Raw genomic sequence first — 17,840 nt, 5'->3', positions numbered from 1 at the left:
AAATATCTCCTCCGAATTAAACAGCTTTGTATTGCATAGATGAAAAGCTCTTATCTTGTTTTATTAGTACACTGAGCTCAAACCTCAGAGGTCTTGACCCAGAAAGGAACTCATAGGAGGAAGTAAAAATGGAACTGTAAAATATTGACTGGGACATAGCTCTTTAAAAGGAAAATGATTGTTTAATGGTTACGTTAGTAGTGGGTGCAATTTTTTATTTTGTTAGCTATTTACTCCACTCCAGTGGACATGTAAATTATTCAGAGGGCTTGATCTTTTCTTGCTACTGTGAAGCGCAGCAGGGGAATAATAAAGCTACGTGTTTTTACTTTGGTTAAATTAAGCACTATTTTACACTGAGAGTTAGATCTCAACGACTACTCCCGTGAAATAAATATGATGTTTTGCCTATTTGTCCTCCTCCATAAAGAGCAAACGGTCTCCAGGACATAATTCAACCCTTTGAATGAAGCCGATTAAATACATCTTTGTCATGCAAATGAATCCAGGCAGCTGCAGAAAACACATCTAAATAAGTCTCCCAGGAAGCAAAGGTGGGCTGGTGTCTCCACAGGAGCTCTTTTAAAGCCGGGAGCCTGAGCAAAGTTTTTGTGTAAATGCTTGAATGTACGGTGGCAAACTTCCAATACAAGGTTTTTAAAATTATGTTCATTTATGAACGGAATTTTTCAATAATTGCTAAATTGAAGATTTGGACTCCCTCCCTGAGGACGTGTGCCTCGTGCTCTATGAGCAGTTCTTAGTTACATTGATGTAAGACTCAAACTCACCCGTATAAATGTCAGTGTGCTCCCCCTAAAACGAGACTTTGACCAGTATGACCAGTCGTGTTGTTGTGCTGCTTGCTGCATGCTGCCACTCAGCTGAACATTCAAACGCTTCCAACTGTTGTAAACATGACGTCTTCTTATCACCATCTTTACACAACAGTTGTTCACGTCATTTTTTGAAACTCTGCGTCACTGCAGCATATAGATTTTTATTGTTGTAAAACTTCTTATTCAGAGATAAGATGTATTAATCAGTATAATTGATGATGCGCTCAAATGTCCACATTTGTCCACAAATGTTTACATTTAATTATTCAGTATTTTATTGGAAGAGTAAGTTATACGACTCTTCGCGCTCGTAAAAACGTCACGTAGAAGTTCAAAAGGAAGGATTGCTCTTGCTGGATTGCTGCCTGCTGGGAAATCAATTTTCCTGTGTCAGCAGCTGCATCCTGTAATCTGCAATTGTTGTGTTTTTACAGCACACGCTTAAAGGATCAGTACAGAAACTAAATGTTATTTAATTGGTCATTTTGGCCGAGAGAAAGACACCATTTGTGCTCGTGAATGGACGCACACCATCGTATAGATATTGTGTCTACGTCTTTCCATGATGAGTTGTCAGTGGACTCTCACCTTATCTGTCAATTGAACGGAGATTATATGAGAAAGATAAAGAGACAATCTAGATCCTCCTGCTTCCACTGCTTCTCGCTTTATTCACATGAGGATTAAGGAACTATGGTACATTCAGCAAATCAGTCTTTAGGCTGAACTGCTGATTAGTGATCACATTGAAACAAATACCCACTGTTAAATTCATCCACAAATCCACATTAATAGGTTTTGAAAATGCTTTCAATTTTCCAAACTAGGTAGACTAACATGTTTATTTCAAGCCAACATATATTAACACATACTTTTATATTAACTGTACCTTCAACATTTGTGCAGTGCAATTTTCAATGCTATAAACTCAAACATGCGTTTAGCTTCTTTTTCAAATTAATTCACCAAAAAAAAAGTATTTTTCTTATCAGCACTTTTAATTAAAAGCATAACAAATAACTGTACAAAGGTGTATTACAAGTATTGGATGTAAACACTCTTATAGACTCGAGAAGAGAACAATACTTGTATTAAGAAATGTATTGTCATTTTTGCATTTTATTAATGCTGACAAAAACCCAACGGAGAATCAGAACCAGTTTCTTCATATTTGCTTTAACCAAAACATGAATGATTAATGTTTTATTTTTGAAAAACTCTGATTTGTACAATGAGATTCTAGTTTTATAAGACCTCTGCTGCGGTCCACCACAGAGGTTCTGCATGGAATCCTTCCTTTTGCCAAATTGTATTATTTACAGTGTGCAGGAGAATGTCAGAGGACTTTAATATCAGCTCAGTGGTTTTGGGTGGCACATATTTGTGTTTAATTTATCAGAGTGGATAAGTTATGTGACAGACGGGCTCTCACCAGGGTCATTCGTGACGAATGCCCATAAACGCCCAGTAAGGTCACTGTGAGCGTTCAAAGATTCCACAATCTTCATAGACAACATCACAAGTCAGATTAAGCAATTTAGACTGACGCCTCTGTTATTAAAAGCTGACACATATTTGTGTTTAATTTATCAGAGTGGATAAGTTATGTGACAGAGGGGCTCTCACCAGGGTCATTCATGACGAATGCCCATAAACGTCCAGTAATGTTACTGTGAGAGTTCAAAGATTCCACAATCTTCATAGACAACATCACGAGTCAGATTAAGCAATTTAGACTGACGCCTCTGTTTTTAAAAGCTGATCCTCTCTTCGTAGAGGGACAGCAGCAACAAAACACCCCACCCGGTCAGAAGGCCGAGGTTCTGCAGCAGAAACACCAGCCAGGGTTTCTTGTTTCTGATGTGGACCATGGTGGGGAGCTGGAATGAGAAAAAGAGGAGAGATGGGAGTCTCTCTTGATGCCCGTCACAGCGCGTGTACCACCTGTTGAATGTTCAACAACACTCACCATGTCAGCTAGTCCGATGTACAGGAAGAGTCCCGCGGAAACGGCAGCTATCCACTGTTTGGTGGCGAGGTCCGTGGCGACGGACAGAGCGATGTACAGGCCGACGAAGGAGGTCATGGCACTGCCCACGTTCAGGAGCAGCGCCTTGCGCACCGACAAGCCGCTGTTGAGCAGAATGGCAAAATCGCCTGCAGAGACACGCACACAAGGTCGATGTTAAGTGAGCTTCGATGGGGCCAAACTGCACGCCGCCTCCATCTTTTGCATGATTTTTTTCGTTACCCAGTTCGTGTGGTAGTTCATGGCAGAGGACGGCTATTGATGTGGCCAGACCAGACTTCCACGACAGGGAGAAAGCTGCGCCCATCGCTAAGCCGTCTGCAAAGTTGTGGATGCCGTCTCCGATTGTTATCATGTAAGGCAGCAGGCGCTGCTCTGTGGAGGCAGGCAAAGCCATAGTTAAAGGTTCCTAACCCTAACCTTAACCCACGCCCGTCACAATTTCTTAAATATGACTTTACTTGCCTTTCGTGAACTCTTTTGGCTCTGAAAGAGATTTCTCATCGTCGTAATCACTAACCTAAAATGTACATGAAGCATTCAGTAACGAGTCCCATTAGCATGACATTCAGTGTGGGTTTAGTCTGATAATTGGTTTAAAATCGTTGCATTATTTGTACTTTACTGAGAGGTGCAGATGAATCATAGCCCCTTTGAACCAAGCAGCAGCATCTTCATGCATTTTGCTAAAAGTTCTGTTGTGTTTCTCACCAGGTCTGCTTTTGAGGCTGAATGTGACTTGTCTTTTTGTTTCCTCTCCTGTCCATACATCTCTAAAACCCTCCCATGGTCACAGTGGTGAGGCTCGGATTCTTCCTTCAGAGAGAGAGAGAAGCCAAAATATAGAACGTTTGGACTTTTCCTCATAAGATTTAGCTTCGCAAATGAATGACAAGATCCCAGCAGGTTCCCGTCATTTCCAGATTCAGGTTTCAATAGTGCCAACTTTTTTAATTTATGGGAAAAATGAAGAATGGCATGTCTATATTTATATTCTCACTATATTTATATTCTCACTGGCCTACTTCTGTGGTGTATTATTGTATTAATATTCTCTTACCCCATGATGATGTTGATGATGGTGATTATCTTTGTATGCAACCAGAGAGAAGATTGTTTCCATCAGATAAAATAAGTAGATACCGCCAATCAGTACCAACATCTTGTAAATGTAGTCTGGAGTTTCTTCGTGTGCAGCGTCAAGCGAGTGATTGTGGCTGTCCGTTTTGTCTGAGTGCACATGCAAATCTAAAAACTGAACACACAGACCGGAACAAAATGAGTATTTCTTGTTTAAAAATCACGCCGCTTTTCCAGCTGCTATGAATTTCAGCCCCCCCCCCATAAAAAGCTTTTCACTCACCATGGGTACCAGGTGCAGTAAGGCATCTCCAGTCAGTGAACCTACAGCCAGGCTGATGCAGAACTGGATACAATTCTGGAACACACTGGTGCAAGAGGTACACAGCAGCACTACAATGCCAAACATGGATGTGAGGGTTATCAACACATTGGCAATGGTGGCATAGATGTATTCTACAAGAGAAGGAGAGAACAGAAGAGGCGGAGAGAAGGTCAACACGTCAACAGCCCAGAAGACAAATGAAGCACGTAAATATGCAAAGTAAACGTAAAGCCTTTATTGAATCGGTCCATCCGGCCATGATGATGGTGAACATAGCTTCATGACTCGGGGATCAGAATTTTTTTCCCCAAACTGCACGCTGAGAGTCCTTTAAGTGGAATCTTTGCTCTCAATGTGTTTCTGGAAGGCCTTTCAGTACATGGACCCTTACTCTCTGTCTCGGTGAGCCCATCCGGTGTCGGCGGTTCTGTGACGCCTGCGCACGCTCCGCTCAGGATCTGCTGTACGAGTGCAGGGCTGAGCCGAGCAAAGTCTGTCCGACTCAGGCCAGAGGAGACCGAGCTGTTGTCCGCCAGACCGTAGATCAGTAGCAGTTCCTCACCTGAGGCGCAGAACTGGGAGAAAAGAAAAAAAGGCCCGGTAAGACTGGTTAGCTCCAACAAACAGTATGTGTTACATTACATTACATTAATCATGTAGTGAAATCCATTCATTTTTGTACCTGGTCCCAGGTGGCGTTTCCTCCACTCCTCTCGTGATGTTCGGGGCCGCCCCTCCTCCTCCGCCTTAAACCACTGTGATCGTGATCAGCGTGTTCGTCCACATGGTGTTCGTGGTCGGGTCCGATATGCAGACTTGTCATGAGAGCCTCCAAATCTACACAACCCAAATGCAACCTACACTTGAGCAAAAAAGTATTCTGCTGGTTTTGATTAATGAGTGTGAATAGGTTTGTGACCGTATGTAGTCCATGTGTGCAGACAACAACGCTATGGAAGGTTTAATACATTAGTATGTCTTTGAACCTTTACAGGTTCTTGGGGATCAATGCATGTATGCGCGCCTGTGTCACTTATTTGCTATATTTGACATTTACCCCAGACAGTGAAGTTAGTCGACCCCAGACGCTCCATGATGAAGTCCAGGAAGAAGCTCTCCTCAGGTAGGGATGCGTGGCGGACGGCGGTGCTAATGAAGCAGTGACCTCGCAGGGCGTGATACAGGATGCGGCCCAAAACTGGACCCACTTCCTGGTCTGCTGATGATGCATCCACCTCCGTCGTGAGGTCACTTGCTGTTACGCAGCTCTGTTGGCCGAAAAGTGCACAAAAGACAGATTTACCTACTGACTCGATTAGAACTTTAAGATATTTTCAAAATGAAAAGTATATTCCCGTCTCAGCTTCTGAATTGTTAGAAGTTCTGCTGTTTGTCTTTATTTGTGTCTAAATTGAATCCTTGGAGTGTTGGGTGGACCAAACAAGTGACGTTTCCTTGGACTTTACACAAATTACCAGGGGCATTTACAGTATTGTTTTGCAGATTAATTGTTGTTGCAGCCACAACTAAATGACAATAGAGTTGTCAAGAAATCGCAATCTGTCAACTACATCGACACCCCTCCCGAGTGACGTTTTCATGAGCAAGTGGCATCTGGTTTTGACCAGCTGTTTTTTGGGGCAATTTTATTTGTATACCACATTTCAACAATAAGGCAATTCAAAGTGCTTCACATAAAAAACATCCAAACATAAAGCAAGGAGATTTATAAACAGTTAAGAGCATTGATACATCGAAACATAAAAGAAAATGATAAAAAACACGTTAAGATTTGAAATATAATAAAATTGTATTTGATGCAATTTAAGAATTCCGACTTGCTGAAATGGTCAATTGAAGGTAGCAGCAAACACAAATGTCTTTAATCTGGATTTAAAGGAGCTGAGGGACTCAGCCGACTTTCTGGGACTTTGTTCCAGATATGTGGAGCAGAAGAACGGAACGCTGCGTCTCCATGTTTAGTTCTGACCCTGGGAACAAAAAGTAGACCCGTCCCAGACGACCTGAGGGTTCGTGGCGGTTCATAAGGTATCAGCCGATCAGAAATGTACTTTAGCCCTAACCCCCTTCAGTGCTTTATGAACTAGCAGCAGGATTTTGAAGTCAATTCTTTGTTTGACAGGAAGCCAGTGTAAAGACCTGAGAACTGGAGTGATGTGATCCACTTCGCTGGTCCTAGTGAGGAATCGATCAAAAGGTTTGCCGGATAACTGAATACAACCATGCCAAATTCAAGAGACTTTGAACTGTAAAATATGTAATATTAGGTTTGGGGAGGGGGATTCAGTAATGTATGCTTACATTGTCATTTCCATAAAGCTTTGTCTTGTTAATTGTGATTCATGAAAACAAGACATAAAAAATACTTTACTAGAGGTCATATAAAAAAACAAACTTATTTTGAATAACATCCAACACTACTTTTTGTATCATATGAACTGGAAGAACAAGACATTCTAAGAGGTTTTTTTTTCATCGTGATGATGATGGTTGCTACGGTAGGTCGGTTGGCTGATTGAATCAATAGTGATAAGGTATTTAGTGTGATGTATACTGCCGTGATCCCAGTTTACCTCGAACACTCAATAACCCTGCGAGGACACTGTCAGGGCCGTAAACCGGCTGGCGGTTTGCCAAACGGGGAATTATGGTGCAATTTTCAAACAAAGCACAAAGCATTGTTGCATAATCAAACTCACATCTTGGCAACCTTCTTTTGCTTTTGGCCTCGTCAGAGATCTGAAACAAGGTTTTTGTTTTCCTCTTTGCTGTCTTGTTGATAATCTTGTGAGCAAAATGTGGTCTACTAACAGATACTGTGTTGTATTCGGATGTTTACCTCTCTGTGTGAAGGCTCATAGTGGTCTTGAAGCTCTTGAAGCAGGACCTTCAACCCATGAACACCAATGTGCACGTGCTCATGGTCCTGGTGCTGCTCGCTCTCTTCATGCGGCCGCTCACGGTGATCCTCATGTGCTATTTTATGTAGGAAATGTTGGACCTCCTGTCCCCATGTCCCCTGTCTCGCTGCGGTGCAGACCAGGCCAGGAGATGAGAGGTAGAGGACGCATCCAGCGGCGAGAGCGGTGAACTGAGACGCACTGACGTTTGCGCTTTTACTGCCAGTTTGCTCCTCTGTATGAGTGGAGTGATCCTCTGTCAGCTGGTGAAACGCCTCCGTTAGATCACACTGCGCCCAGAGAAAAACACAAACAGATCTATGTTAGTAAAGGAACACATTTGAACATTTAGTGATTCTTTCAGGCACAACGTACAAAAACAGCAGCTTTGTTTCTGTCGGTGGTACATAACTTATTGTGGTTGGACCTCATTGGAGACTTAGAATGGGCTAGCAAGAGCCTCTTGTTCTTTCCTTGCATATCTCTGTCCTTATGAGGACAAAATGCACGTAGAGGCAGGTGGATCACACACACACACACACACACACACACACACACACACACACACACACACACACACACACACACACACACAAATAATGCCTACTGTCTTCACAAAAACATGCTGTTGTGTCACTCAGGGTGTTCAAGTTAGGGTGAGGAACTTTTAGCTCAATAGAATCCTGAAGCCTTCACAGGACCTTAATTTCTAAACACATAAGAAAGAAGATTGTCGTTTTTCACAGAGATATTCTCAACGCTTGTCGTCACCTGCTCGGCTTTGTGTGCAATCAGATGAAATCATGCAAGTTTAACAGAAAGTGTTTAACAGCTCAGCCTCCTGCGGGCTCTACGGCGGTGAGGCAGAAGCCCCGGCTCTACCCGATGCCGGGCCAGCTGGTGGGAGAGGAACTACAGAGCACGTACTTCTGCCTTTTTTCCCACATACTTTTGAGCCAGTTTGCGATAAAATGGGGTCTTATCTGTCCCTATTGGCAGCCGAGATTGCCGATGCTGAGTGGGAGCTTGTGTGTGTTCTGCTGTTGGAACTATAAAGCACTTTTGTGTCACCTCTGTCTTGATCACAGATCTGCTCTAGTAAAGAACAAATGTACTATACGGCCTGATAAAGATCATTCCGGTCCCTGACAAGAGGAAAGAGAAGAATGAGGACTTAAATGATATATAGCCTCTTCACACTTAACTATAAGTAATATATTTAAAAATAGAAAAGTATAAAAAAAGGCTTGTCCAGTAAAAAAGGCCAATTAACTAAACCTGAGTAAAGATCCCCAGCAAGAAATCAACTTTAACAACGTAAGGGTGTCAGCGGTCAGAGTTAATATGTTTTGGACCTTGACCTCTCTCCGCGGCACCTGCACTCACCCACCTGCCTCTCCAGCCTGGCCGAGTTAAGCCTAATAAAAACGTACCTTTTCACACGACACTTCACCACACTGCACACGTTTCTCCAGCGTATTAAAGACGGATCCGAGGGACTCCCTGTTCAGATGCTGCTGTCCTGGAGCTACGATGCTGAGCACATCCCTGTACGCTTCCTTCTCAGCGGGAGACCCTGAAACGGGGCCGAACGATCCCCAACTGGCGAGAATCAGCAGAGCGGAGACAAACATCTTTGGGCTTTCTTCAAAAACTGCCATCGTAAAAATGTATTGACATTAATGAAAAAGTCAATAAAATGGGATGACAGAGGCTGATGCGGTCCTGAGTTATTTCTACAGAGACATTGAGCTGTACAGAGCTCAGCTCGCAACTGTTATCAGTTTTAAACCTCTACACGTTAACTGCTCCTGCATTGTGATTGGCTGAGACGATGCTCGCGCTGTTCCATACCGGTTTCTTAAACCTGTCACCTGCACTGACGGCAACACACCCTGTAGGCATAAAGGCTGAAAGACCAGAGCTCAGCTACGACATCATTTGCATCATTTTGCACCCAAACACAGAACTGTTTAAATCCTTTTTCATTTTGCAATGGTAGTTGTTTTTTACAGTAGTTGGTAGGTTAGGGTTTGGCCATACTGAATTCTACATCATATGTGTATGGACAGACTAAATATGTTTCTGGCATAATAGTATGGTACTGCAACGCACAGAAAATCTGTGTTTACTAATAATCTTCTCCAATCCTGAAAAACCCATGAATAAAAAACTCTATTAACTGCAATCCTTGATATTAAAATCCACAAATCAAGCCAAAAATCTAGCCTAATGTAGGTATGGATGAAGCCCTCAATCTGAACATCTACATAAAGACGATCACAAAACCAGCCTTTTATCAGCTGAAGAATACGTAAAGCATCTCATCAGGATTAGGAAGAACATGCATTCATCTCCAATAGTCTGGACGGTGTGATGACAAGTCTGTAGAAAGTCAACCAATCCTGACGGAGACCCGGGATCCATCCCTCCAGTTTTGAGATATAAACCTTTTTATACATCCTAAACAGAACTGGCCATCACTTGTCAATAAGTGGATGCAATGGGGAAGGCTGAGTGCAACATCTGGTGGCTGATGTTGGTCAATGGCACCTTTAATTGAATAATTTGGGTATGTTGGTTGCTTACTATTTTTCCAAGATGCAAAGAAAAATCCAAACATTACAAGTATTACTAATTATTTTTGATGATTAAAGATAACGAAAATACAAAAACGTATGATTAATTCTTACGTTGGAAATAGAGTTGATGGGAAACAACATAAATAACTGTCCACTCCAACAAAACATCCAGTTGTAATATTCATTTCACATCGACAACCTCATAAAATGTCTATACCTTAATTGAATGGCTAAATCGTTAAATAAAAGAACGTTACTGTATTTGACACTAGGTGGTGCAGCTGCTTTGTGTAACAACAGCAGCAGTTCTGCCATACTTCTGAAAGCCCTCCCGTCCCGCCACCCGAACCTCTTAAGAGGAAACCAAAAAACGAGTTGTGAAGTGATGAATTTTTGTTTGCATTTGTCCTTTTTAATATTTAATCCACTCCTAACTGAAATGTTATTGTAGCTTAGTGTACTCGATGACACTTGCTCTACTTTATTTTTTTGGTTTCATTGTGTGATATCAGTTTGTAATCTACAAAGAAAGGAGCAATTTTTTGTTTCGGTTAGATATTTATGCATTACATATATTCATTTTGGCACATTATTCCACTTTATAGACCTTGTCTGCAGCTGTTGAATGGTATAAAATTCTTGTGACATAATTATTGCACAAATTCAGAAGGCTGGTTGACCAATTAATTCATTGAAGGAGACATTTTTTTTTCCTCTTGAAGGGATTAAACTGTTGAAATAAAAATGAGAACCAACAATCAGAAAAATGCCAAACTTTGCTGGGTATTTATACATGAGTTCCTTTTCCTGTTCCAACAAACGTATACGCATAGCAGCTATGGTGTTGTTTTGTTTGCACTCATTCTGCTGTGGTCAGGGTCGAAGATTTGGACAGTCTGTTGCTTCTTGTCTGAACTAAAATTGTGTCAACGGTCGCATGCCGTCGATCTCAAAACCACTGAATGGAAGGATATGGAGTTGATTGGTGCACATCACTTCACACACTTGAAGAGACAGCAAACACACGCACACACACACACACACACAAGCTCCCTTATGGCATGGGACCCTGGACATCTGTCGGTGCTACACACACACACACACACACACACACACACACATGCGCACACAGGCATGTTGACCCCTGCACTGCTAATCTTAGAGACAAAACACACACTGTCCAGTGACCTGTTTTTACGCCGCCCCTCGTCCTGTCACTCTGCGTCACGTCGTCTGTCATGCAAACCTGTAGATGTTCTCGGCACACATTCATCAAGTCCAACGCTGTATGCACACAAAGACGCGTGCACACACATCTCATCATCCAAAGTGACAAACACCAATGTCCACCAACAGATCGCAAAACCAAACTTGCAATCAATCAGTGATGCATCAATCAATGCATCATTAGAAGTCAACAAGATATTAAAATGATTGCTAATTTCTGGCTCAAAGACGATATTCTGTGCCAGTGTCTTTTTACCATTTAACTTTGTTTGTATCTTTTGATAATATACAAACAATGTTAAACCACCTGAAAAGCAGCTGACTGCTTTCAGTTGTGTTTTAATGTATTTTACTAGATTACTTCTTAGCACTCAAAATACTCTTCAATAAGATATTCTCCCTCTTCCAGTCACCACTTGGTGCAGCGATGAAGCCAAGATGAAGCGTCGTGGACAAAGATTTTCTCTTCTCACAAGATTCTCCACGAACACACACTTGCACATGCACTTACGCGTGCACACAAGCTCGCTGCTTGCCCTCAGCCCTACTTTGCTTTGGAGGCTGATGTTTCCATTACAGAAATAAAAGCATGACGACTAATCCAGTTACATGTTCCCTGGACGACACCCACACCCACGTGTACAGACACACACACACACACACACACACACACACACACACACACACACACACACACACACACACACACACACACACACACACACAAATGCAAAACCGGCTCATACACAAGTACAAAGACATACATGATGCAAGTGGACAAACACAAGCCGCATGGAGACACAATCACGAGACCACACTCCCACAAACACACACACAGACATTTGGGGACCTCACACTGATTCAGTTTCATTTTCTGGAGACTTATCCTAAACCTGAACCCTGAGATTAAACCAATGTTCCCCTTAAAATGTAATGATTTATATTATGGGGGCCTGAAGTTCGTGCCCATAAGGAGGAGTCTCTACAATGAGACTATTCAAACCAATGTATGGGAACAACACGCCAACCATCACACACACACACACACACACACACACACACACACACACACACACACACACACACACACACACACACACACACACACACACACACACACACACACACACACACACACTCAGACGCACAAGGGCATCTGATTGAATACGGACCCTCTGCTGTGAAAGAAGTCAAGCAGCGTATTCTGGAGCTCTTGAAATAAACACTGAACACTGGTAATTCATCTTTTTCTGTAAAAGCCACAAATCAGTGGAACACCCTGCCTGAAGTTGTCAAGAGCTGCAGCTCCATCAGCACTTTTAAAAACAATTAAAAAATCAGTACAAAGCTGCTCAGCACCGTACTCATTGAATTATTTTTATAATCTTACTTGTGCTACTCTGCAGCTTTGCATTGTGTTTGTTTGAAGTGTTTCTTGTGTGTTCTTTTCACCACCAATTTAGTATTATGTCCTTCACCCTGTACTGTTATTGTGTTATCCTTGTTATGACCTGTCGAGGGACTACAGACGCGAATTGGCTAAAGCTATTATCTGATACAGTGCATCAAATCGTGACATTTATGTTTGAACTACATGGTCCCTTGACGACGCACAGGGCCCACTCACACTTACTTACTAATAACTTCATAGCTATGTCGAGTACAAAACATTATTTTACTTTTAAACGCTCAAGTCTTGTGTGTCAAGAGTTTGCACACAACCATAACAAATGGAAGTGGAATGGTTCATGAATTTCGCAATTTCCGTGGATCCTTTTATTTATTTATTTTATCCTCCTTTTTGTCTCATTTTAACCCACAGGAAGAGTTCTAACAAGTGTGATTCAATCCCTGGACGAGGTGAGTAACTTTGCTTAGCATGATTAGCATAAGTACATTCTGCATATAGTTTGTGCAAACCTGTATTTTGGATTTTTTCATAGATGTTCTTTTCATTCAGGGTGTGTATTGAACCCTCTGAGTAAATACTTCCATGCAGACTTGTGCACATAGATTGTGGTAAGCAAGCTTTTTTTAAGACTGCAAAAATCCACACGAGCGCACAGACACACGCACACACCCACACATCCTGGTCAAACGTTAATGCTTTATTAATTCCTGGATTTAAATCTTACGGCGTTAACATTTTTCAGCCATACACATGGGCAGAATACTGATTGTGAGTGAGCGGATGAAATGAGGTGGAGGAAGGGAAGAACGAGACCAATGGTAACGACGGAGAGAGAGAGGGAATTAAAAAAAATCTGTACTTAAAAATAATAACCATGTCATGGCCTGATTGGTTTGGTTTTCTCATATTTAACTCAGTGGACTGGGAAATGAGAGAGTGACAGAGAGGAATGGAAGCAGATTGAAAGAAAAAAAAAATAGACAAAGGACAGGGAATGAATAGAGTAAAAGAGGGGAACAAAAAAAGAAAAGGGGGTTGGGAAGAAGAGAAACAGAAGAATAGGAAATTGAATATTGAAGTTCAATTTAAATTGAAAAATTGTCTATTTTACACCCTCGTCCATATTTGGATTAATCAAACAAGATATAATACATTGTGTGAATAAGGCAGTGACATCTGATAGAGCCAGGCTAACGGTTTCCAGGCGTGACAAGTTGTGGATTTGTGAATTTGTGCCGCGCCGAACCAGCATCGGACTTATCACCATTATTGGACTAAGGATGCATATTCCTGCTAAAAAACGCCAGAATTGACACAGAATACCCAGAGATGTTGTCTTCATTTTCTACACTACCCACAATGCACCTCCTCCTTCCCCACAGTTCTTGGTGGGATTAATCTTTGTGAATGCTGAATTACATTTGTCCTGTGGATTTGCCTGCTAATTTGCTGTTGCGTGCATATGGTTGATACATTTAAGGATTTCTGAACAAACTTTAAAAAAAGACTCATTGCTTCGAGTTTTACTTTACAAGCTTCCTCCTCTGAAGAAAAGCGGAGTCGTAATCACATAATGTCACACTGAGATAAGGATCTCAACAGTTTTCTTAACGTCTGAATGAACAATAAAGGGTCCCATCCTGCTTGTAGTGAAAATCTATGCCCGATGAGGTGTGAACACTGTGGAGATACAACGAAAAGATCCACTAAAAGTCCACAACAGAAAGAAAAGAAAGCTCTGGTTTTCCTCATTACACCATGCAGCCTTTAGCCAGACAAGAAGTAATGAGCAGCAGGGCGGCCCGTCATCCGCCTAAATAGCTGCAATGCCAAAGCAAAGTCATGTCGCTTTTAGATGTCGACATTTAAAACTGAGAAAATGTTGAGCGTCCCCTTGGGAAAAGTTATTCACAATTACACTTCAACTTCTCTGAATTAAACATGACCCTGTCCTTCACTAAAAATATTATTCCCTTCAATTGATTTTTATTACTCCAGGTAATAACTTCAAGGGTGCATTGCAATACCCTTCGTCGCATGTTATAATGTGATCTTATATATTATGAATGAAATGAAATTATCTATCTTCCTCAATAAGCACTGTGGCTTAAACTGATTTGAAAATCTGCAAATCCATAAAGAAAAAAACTGTGACATGAACTTTGATTTCATGCATCTAGTGCTCGTGTATGAGTCTCTAAACTCTGATTTCATGCCTCCAGGAGGCTCTTAAGCATACGATGATCTGTCCACATATACTGTAGGGAGGAAGAAAGAAGATTTCATAGAAATTCAAGAATATAACACCTCTAATACCTGGAGGAGAGTTTTGGTCATCACAACCTGCTGAGAGCGATGGGAATCTTTTTAATGAGGAATCCTTTCACAATAAAAAAAACACTCGCTTGGCCGTTTTTATTGTTGAAAGAAAGACACAGTAAAGGTATTTGTCCCTGTAAATGTGGGGCTAATTATGTACGTACATTTGGTTCATACATAGGCTTGTATTCTGTATCGGCCCGGATTTAAACTTGGTGTTTTGGATTGCCAAAGGAACGGATAACCTGATGCACTCAAACCGTTTGTGGTGTCACAGAGCATTTGTTTTATTAATTCTATGTAGTTTTTAGATTCTTCAGCACGTCAGTTTGCTGTCTGTCACCATTCTGTTTGTTTGGTCCGTTCTTCATTCAGTAACTCTCGCAGCCTCCTCTTCATCAAACAGAGATGTTATACTCATCTGAAGGTAAATCCGTCAGCAATGACAATTTATCCGTTGACACCACATGACCCCAGACCTCAGGCAGAGGGAATGTGTTGTGAACTGCATCAACATGTTGCCATCACCCTACTAGGCATGAATTTACAACTGACCTTGCTGGTAAACAACAGTGTTGCAGCCTGTGAACATTCGTCCTCTTTGCTTCACCAACCTCTGACCTGTCATTGCACATCCTCTATTTTCCCTCCTCGCCGAGTTCCTCCCTCGTTGTTTGCAAATCTTGGGTTAACGGAGCTAAAGATTCAATTTCATCACTATGTACATTGATAACTGAAAAATACATGAAAACAATCCAGAACTATTTATTCAACAGTGGACTGTATTGACTAACATTGTGGATGTCTAAGTCACATCCACACATAGACTGTGGACCCAAACCAATGGTCTATTTACTTTATCTGTTGGTGCTGTTACAAAAAGCCTCTGCTTCATAAGCTCAGAGTCTTTTTCTTCACATTCACAGGTAAGTGGAATCTGAGTGAAGGACAAACAACTTGTGGGGCAAATGTTTTTTTTTACTGATGAATAATCAAACACATTCATTGTTAATTACAAATGAATGTTTTTATATAAGTTGTATTCGAACAATATTATTTATTGAGTCCCTGCAATGTGTTTCCTTTTTTTATTTCCACAAAGTAAATTTCCTGCATTTAATCCAGTTGTGACACCAGTTGAGAATTTTCCTTTGGGGTTTTCAGACGCGACAGTGCTTTCAGTCATGATGAGGAGCTCTGTGTTGTTCTCCCTGGCTGTCAGCTTTGCCATGTTTGGATTTGGTAAGAAAAAAGGGGTTGAAGAAGGAATCAGAATTGCTTTTGCTCGCTCTTTTTTTTCTTTCCCGCTCCTGAAAAGCGCAGCCAAGTGGGGCTAAGTCAGAGAGATTATATGTTTCGCAAAGAGAAAACATATCAGCCTGAGGGGACATTTTGGCACATCAGTGTGCAGCTGGCTTGTTCTGCTCCCTTGTCATGTGCCTGCAGTTCACACAGTCTACAGAGTCAGTGATGACTATTCATTCATCATGTTTCTTACGATGTTTCAGAACATAGGGCACTTTGCTTCGCGCACAGTTGTGTCGTAGCTTTTTCTCTGTTTTTTTTTTTTACATCATTGCTATACAAAATACAGCGGTATGTTTAGTTAAGGATTCAACAAAGTCTTGGATGATATTTGATAAGGTTTTCAGATATTGGCATCATTTAATTTGATTATAATTTCCACAAACGGAAGTCAAATGCACAGGCGTTTTGTCTGTGTCTTCTCTGGTGTGCAACTTTCAACGAGGAATCCATTAACGTTTTACTTCATAAAATCACACAATTTGATCAACCAAAACAAAAATATCATACAAGCAAATGCCTCCAATAGCTGACATTGATAAATACCTTATGTGAAATGACCTTATATTCCCTGTGGTAGTAAGGTCGGTATATATTTCTCCCCTCATGAACGTGACCTTGTATGCAGGAGGACCTACTGTCCCACTTGGGACTGAATAGCTGTGTGTGGTTTGTGCAGGCCTCTCGCTGCAGTGTTACTCCTGTCCTGACGGCTCCTCCCGCAGCTGTGAGGTCAAACAGGAGTGTAACCAGGGTGACGACAGCTGCCTCAAACTCACCAGTGGTGGTAAGCCTTGTTCAGGAATTAAAAAAAAAAAGATATATGAATAAATCTCTGGAACTTTCTCCCAGATCTCATGGACTTCACCAGAGGACAGATTTTGCTCTGTTGTCATGGAAATCCTAATGATAATAATACAGCTAATATGTTTGTAGGCAACAAAATCGCAGAACCTCATTGAGAGTGTTTCAAATATTTAATTTATTATTTGTCTGAAATGTGATGGTTATCTTGAGGAAAATGCTTCTGAATATTCGTTCTACTGTTTTTTTTCTTTGAACTTGTCTGCACCTGACCTTGAAATGCAATGTGCAGTTATAGGTTTATGTTATAATGAATATAATGCTCTAAATCTGTTGCTTTTCCACCCCTCAGGAAATACCTACACTGAATGTGGGAGGTACGCAGACTGTGACTTCATGAATCTGGCTGTCAGATATTCCCTCCCTGACTTTGAGTTTGACTGCTGTATCACAGATCTCTGCAATGGCCAAGAAAAAAGTGCCTTTCAGAAATTTAAGGATTTCTTTGGTTGACACATATAATCTAAAATCCCCCCAAAAAAGAAAGAAAATAAATACCGCCAAATGTAGATTATTCCATTAAACGCGGAAACTGTGGTACCACTAAAAGTGGCTAAACAATAAAGTCTTGAAATAAAAATATTGATGAAAATCAAATGTCTTTGAGGTCTGATGCTGAGGTGAGCGGAGCCTCAGTGAAACACATAAATAAATTCTTTATCTTTCTTTATAAAGTCTTCTGGTCATGTCTACATCTGATTAGTGTATTTCTATGTTCTATGTTTTTTTTTCTATGTTATATAGTGAAAGTTGTATTTACCTCACATCTTTTCACATAAATCATACATTTGACATTAATTTAAATGCTGCACTTGGTGGTATTCAGTACTTCATCCCGAAATTCGGGAGAAAACTTTCTTTGAATGTGAGAAGAGGTGGAAATAACACCACTACTTTTTGTATTAAAGTGCGATTAAACGTTGTGCAGCTTTCCAAAC

At 41.2% G+C, this 17,840-nt stretch overlaps 2 protein-coding genes across 2 annotated transcripts; one reads left to right on the top strand and one right to left on the bottom strand.

Moving 5' to 3' along the window:
* Window positions 1–1,818: 1,818 nt before the first annotated feature.
* On the bottom strand, window positions 1,819–8,973 carry slc39a4 (solute carrier family 39 member 4). The gene is made up of 12 exons (XM_040189748.2): window positions 8,628–8,973; window positions 7,134–7,484; window positions 5,331–5,541; window positions 4,956–5,110; window positions 4,665–4,848; window positions 4,232–4,404; window positions 3,929–4,123; window positions 3,580–3,684; window positions 3,334–3,388; window positions 3,091–3,243; window positions 2,809–2,996; window positions 1,819–2,719 (listed from the first exon to the last, which is right to left on the bottom strand). Exons 1-12 carry the CDS (start codon window positions 8,853–8,855, stop codon window positions 2,591–2,593), a joined length of 2,127 nt encoding a protein of 708 aa, XP_040045682.2. The 5' UTR covers window positions 8,856–8,973; the 3' UTR covers window positions 1,819–2,590.
* A 6,473-nt stretch (window positions 8,974–15,446) lies between these two features.
* Window positions 15,447–17,576, top strand: LOC120826912 (CD59 glycoprotein). The gene is made up of 4 exons (XM_040189504.2): window positions 15,447–15,659; window positions 15,898–15,975; window positions 16,718–16,825; window positions 17,195–17,576. Exons 2-4 carry the CDS (start codon window positions 15,918–15,920, stop codon window positions 17,353–17,355), a joined length of 327 nt encoding a protein of 108 aa, XP_040045438.1. The 5' UTR covers window positions 15,447–15,659; window positions 15,898–15,917; the 3' UTR covers window positions 17,356–17,576.
* Window positions 17,577–17,840: the final 264 nt, after the last annotated feature.

Source organism: Gasterosteus aculeatus, chromosome 10 (genome assembly GCF_964276395.1).
Source record: "Gasterosteus aculeatus chromosome 10, fGasAcu3.hap1.1, whole genome shotgun sequence".
NCBI classification, from domain to species: domain Eukaryota; kingdom Metazoa; phylum Chordata; class Actinopteri; order Perciformes; family Gasterosteidae; genus Gasterosteus; species Gasterosteus aculeatus.
This window is presented reverse-complemented; position numbering and strand designations above follow the sequence as displayed.

Bases quoted from the DNA above. Each gene is read 5' to 3' on its own strand.
- slc39a4 (XM_040189748.2), bottom strand. From the start codon at position 8,855: ATGGCAGTTTTTGAAGAAAGCCCAAAGATGTTTGTCTCCGCTCTGCTG. The intron at 5,542-7,133 runs GTAAACATCCGA...TTCGGCCAACAG, and splicing joins ATGAGCCTTCACACAGAGAG to AGCTGCGTAACAGCAAGTGA. The intron at 2,720-2,808 runs GTGAGTGTTGTT...TTCTCATTCCAG, and splicing joins ACATCGGACTAGCTGACATG to CTCCCCACCATGGTCCACAT.
- LOC120826912 (XM_040189504.2), top strand. From the start codon at position 15,918: ATGATGAGGAGCTCTGTGTTGTTCTCCCTGGCTGTCAGCTTTGCCATG. The intron at 15,976-16,717 runs GTAAGAAAAAAG...TGGTTTGTGCAG, and splicing joins CTTTGCCATGTTTGGATTTG to GCCTCTCGCTGCAGTGTTAC. The intron at 16,826-17,194 runs GTAAGCCTTGTT...TCCACCCCTCAG, and splicing joins CCTCAAACTCACCAGTGGTG to GAAATACCTACACTGAATGT.